At 34.3% G+C, this 3,129-nt stretch overlaps 1 protein-coding gene across 1 annotated transcript in view; it reads left to right on the top strand.

Moving 5' to 3' along the window:
- LOC119585856 (small ubiquitin-related modifier 3-like) overlaps positions 1 to 3,048 on the top strand; it is a 13,343-nt gene extending 10,295 nt beyond the window's left edge. The window contains exon 3 of the mRNA XM_037934588.1: positions 1,028 to 3,048. Within this exon, the coding sequence (XP_037790516.1) occupies positions 1,028 to 1,183 (156 nt within the window). The 3' untranslated portion in view covers positions 1,184 to 3,048. The remainder of the gene's footprint in view (positions 1 to 1,027) is intronic.
- Positions 3,049 to 3,129: the final 81 nt, after the last annotated feature.

Raw genomic sequence — 3,129 nt, 5'->3', positions numbered from 1 at the left:
CCTGAATCAATCTGTCCCTACCATATTCTCAGCTTTTACGGGGCATACAAGATTTTTAGGTTCTAATGTGAAATTCCTAGCATCTGATATGTCTACTGAATTGTTGAAGCACTATATGGCCTCTATTGACACATGCAGGAGGGCAATGACCTGCATAAAGATATGTGTATCTGCAACATGTATTTGCATTACTAACATTTTCCTCTAGGATCTTAATGTAATGCATATTATTTATTGTAGTGTTCTTCCCTAACATATGTAAACCACCATGACCTTTTGAGGAGAAGGAACCCCACATCAGAACCCCAGGAGGAGGCTTGAAAGTCTTGCAAGTATACTGAGGTTCTATCCTGTTGCTCCTTCTCGGCTGATAAATGGCCATTTTCATGCCAAAAAAATGCTTTAAGGCTGACTCATCAGAAATGACAACATTTTCCCAGTCTTTCTTGGGCCAATTGGAGGCACATTTTTCCATAAGCAATATGTTTCCTTCATATTTTTGGCATAAGTAAGGGTGTAGATGCAGGGTGGTGAGTTGAAAAGCGGAGATCTTTCTTGAGCTGATGTTGAATTGAATGTATGGAGATGTTTTTTAACACTTTTGGGTGATTTTGCTTTGACTTGGTGGGGAACTAAAATCAGTGGGTTGTATAGTACTTTGCATTGCAAGACCTGATTTGTCAGGGCAAATGTCTTGTATGTATCTGGCCACTTACATATTGCCAAACACACTGGAGGATGGAGGATGCTCATTAAAGTGATAAGTACATTCAGCAAGAGTTGGTGCAAGAGTGTTGTGTAACTGCCTTGCTGATTGCTGAAACTGCCCCATATCATTCATAAGACTCCATTGCCATGATATACAAAATTATTTGGAATACATTTGCATTCAGATCTTATTTGTGGATACTGAATATATAACCAAGTAATATAATGTTACATAATGGTGTTGTTTTATGGGGAAAAGTAAATTCTTCACTTTTTTTTTTTTTTTTACTGTAATTCAGATATCCATCTCTTTTTGCAGAAACTTGTCCAAACAACTGTGAGGTTCAGATTTGACGGGCAGCCTATAACGGAGAACGACACGCCACAGGGCTTAGAGATGGAGGACGGAGACACCATAGAGGTGTTCCAGCAGCAGACTGGCGGTTCCTTCCTTTCACATCTTGTGCTGTTGTGACACTTCCATGCAGAAAAAGCTCTTGAGCTGGTCTTTTAGCCCTCACTCCTACTGTCCTATGAAGAAAGCAGTGTGTCTTTTGCCTACAGGAATATCTAAAGCTCATTCACTATACATTATGTGAATTTTTGTACATTTCTTTTTCCTTTGTATTCTTATTTTTGGAAATTTAACCTCTGGTTTATTGAAAAGGGTAGCATTTATCATTTTTATCCGACATATAAAGTAATTCACATACCTGGAGAAAGCTCAGGTGGACTGTATCAGATTCATCTCAGGTGATCAGTTTTTTGTTAACAGTTAGATTTGTTGAAATGATCCAAATACTTTTATCTTCATTGGCATATTATAGATAATGTGATATATGAAGTCTGTTGTAGTATTTGGAAGTTTAAAAATGTCATTTTCTGATTTTTTTTTTATACACTTCATCAACTCTAAACCTTTTTCTTAAGCAAAGCTTTTTATATCCATAGTAACTGATAGCATGTTTATAGACTGCATTTAATACTTTCATTTTGTATTATGATTTTTCTACAGCCCTTTCTTAAGTCTACTAGCTCATATTTCTTACATTCATAGTAATGTAAGCCTTTTCCTTTTAGAGATATTTTTGCGATAAACTACCCTAATCTTTCCCAACCGTTGCCACTATTTCTCACAATGTGGGATAGAGGAAGCAGTCTCACCAGCACTGAAATAGCAATAGCTTTTCATGAGTAAGTGCTATGAGTGGGATGTGACTTATTGTTGCAGAGGACACACTATTACATGTATTGGTGAAGTTTCATGTGTCAATGAAGCAACTTCGATAAACAACAAAACACTTCAGAGGACCTGCCTTGGCTTCTGAATATACAGATTTCTGCTTATATCTGCCATTAGAGGCAGTTTATTTCTTTTCTTTTTTTCTAATCCCCACTCTTATGTATTAGTTTGTGTAATTTCTGTTATTTTTTTATATTGTCATGAAACATTGTCATGAAGCAAAATAACAAATTTTTTTTTTTTTATCATCTGTTTAACATCATGTTAAATGGACTTGTAATGAGATAACTGGATGATGGTGCAAGCCTTTTGAATTAGTCAGTTTTGTATACACTGAAATGTGTGACTTTCCTCAAAATTGCAGCACAGATAATTACATTTATCTTTACGTTTTCATAAGGATATGTACCTGAAAATTAGAGCGATGCAAGAGTAATGTGTAGAAGTATTGATGACCATGCTACAAAATGCATTATGATGCAACTTGACAAAAGTGAATTGTAGAATGTGTCAGTTTAGATGCATTTCAGTCAGCCATCAAGTACTGAAGATCTACAAAGCTGAATATAGGATATTGTGCATTAAACTACACATATGTTGAACACTTAAAAGTAGCAAAAATTGCAGTTCAAAGCAAAAGTCATTTATTTAACTTGGTTCTCAAGGATAAGAACTTTGAGTAAGATATGGAAAAAACTTAATTTGATTTTTTTTTTAAAGTTATTAAGGTAGTTTTGGTGTACAGAATCCTCAGCTCAGGAATCATTCATTTATTTGGAAATGTAAATTTTAAGTGAAGTGTAGACAGGTTACAAGAAAGCAGAATGTGAAATGGGAGAATTGAATATTTTCTTTTTCTGGTAATTGATTTTTTTTGTATAAAGTCAATTACAGAAAACAAAATCTTGTACCTATGCTTATACTTGTTGATGTGGATCATCTTTTTTGTATTTTGTGTCCATAATATTCTGGCTGTTATGTTGAATATGGATAGGCAAACAGAAGATGTAGCATCACTAATCTCCATAATTATATGGATAAAATGTTTTGAACAGTATGTTATTAACACTGTCCAATAAGCATTTCGTACTTGTGTTTGTGCTGTTTTTAATTTATAAATCCAAACTATTTTGTAATGAATAAAATCATGTTGCAAATCCATCAAAATGTTTAAGAGT

Source organism: Penaeus monodon, chromosome 20, assembly GCF_015228065.2.
Source record: "Penaeus monodon isolate SGIC_2016 chromosome 20, NSTDA_Pmon_1, whole genome shotgun sequence".
Lineage (NCBI taxonomy): Eukaryota > Metazoa > Arthropoda > Malacostraca > Decapoda > Penaeidae > Penaeus > Penaeus monodon.
This window is presented reverse-complemented; position numbering and strand designations above follow the sequence as displayed.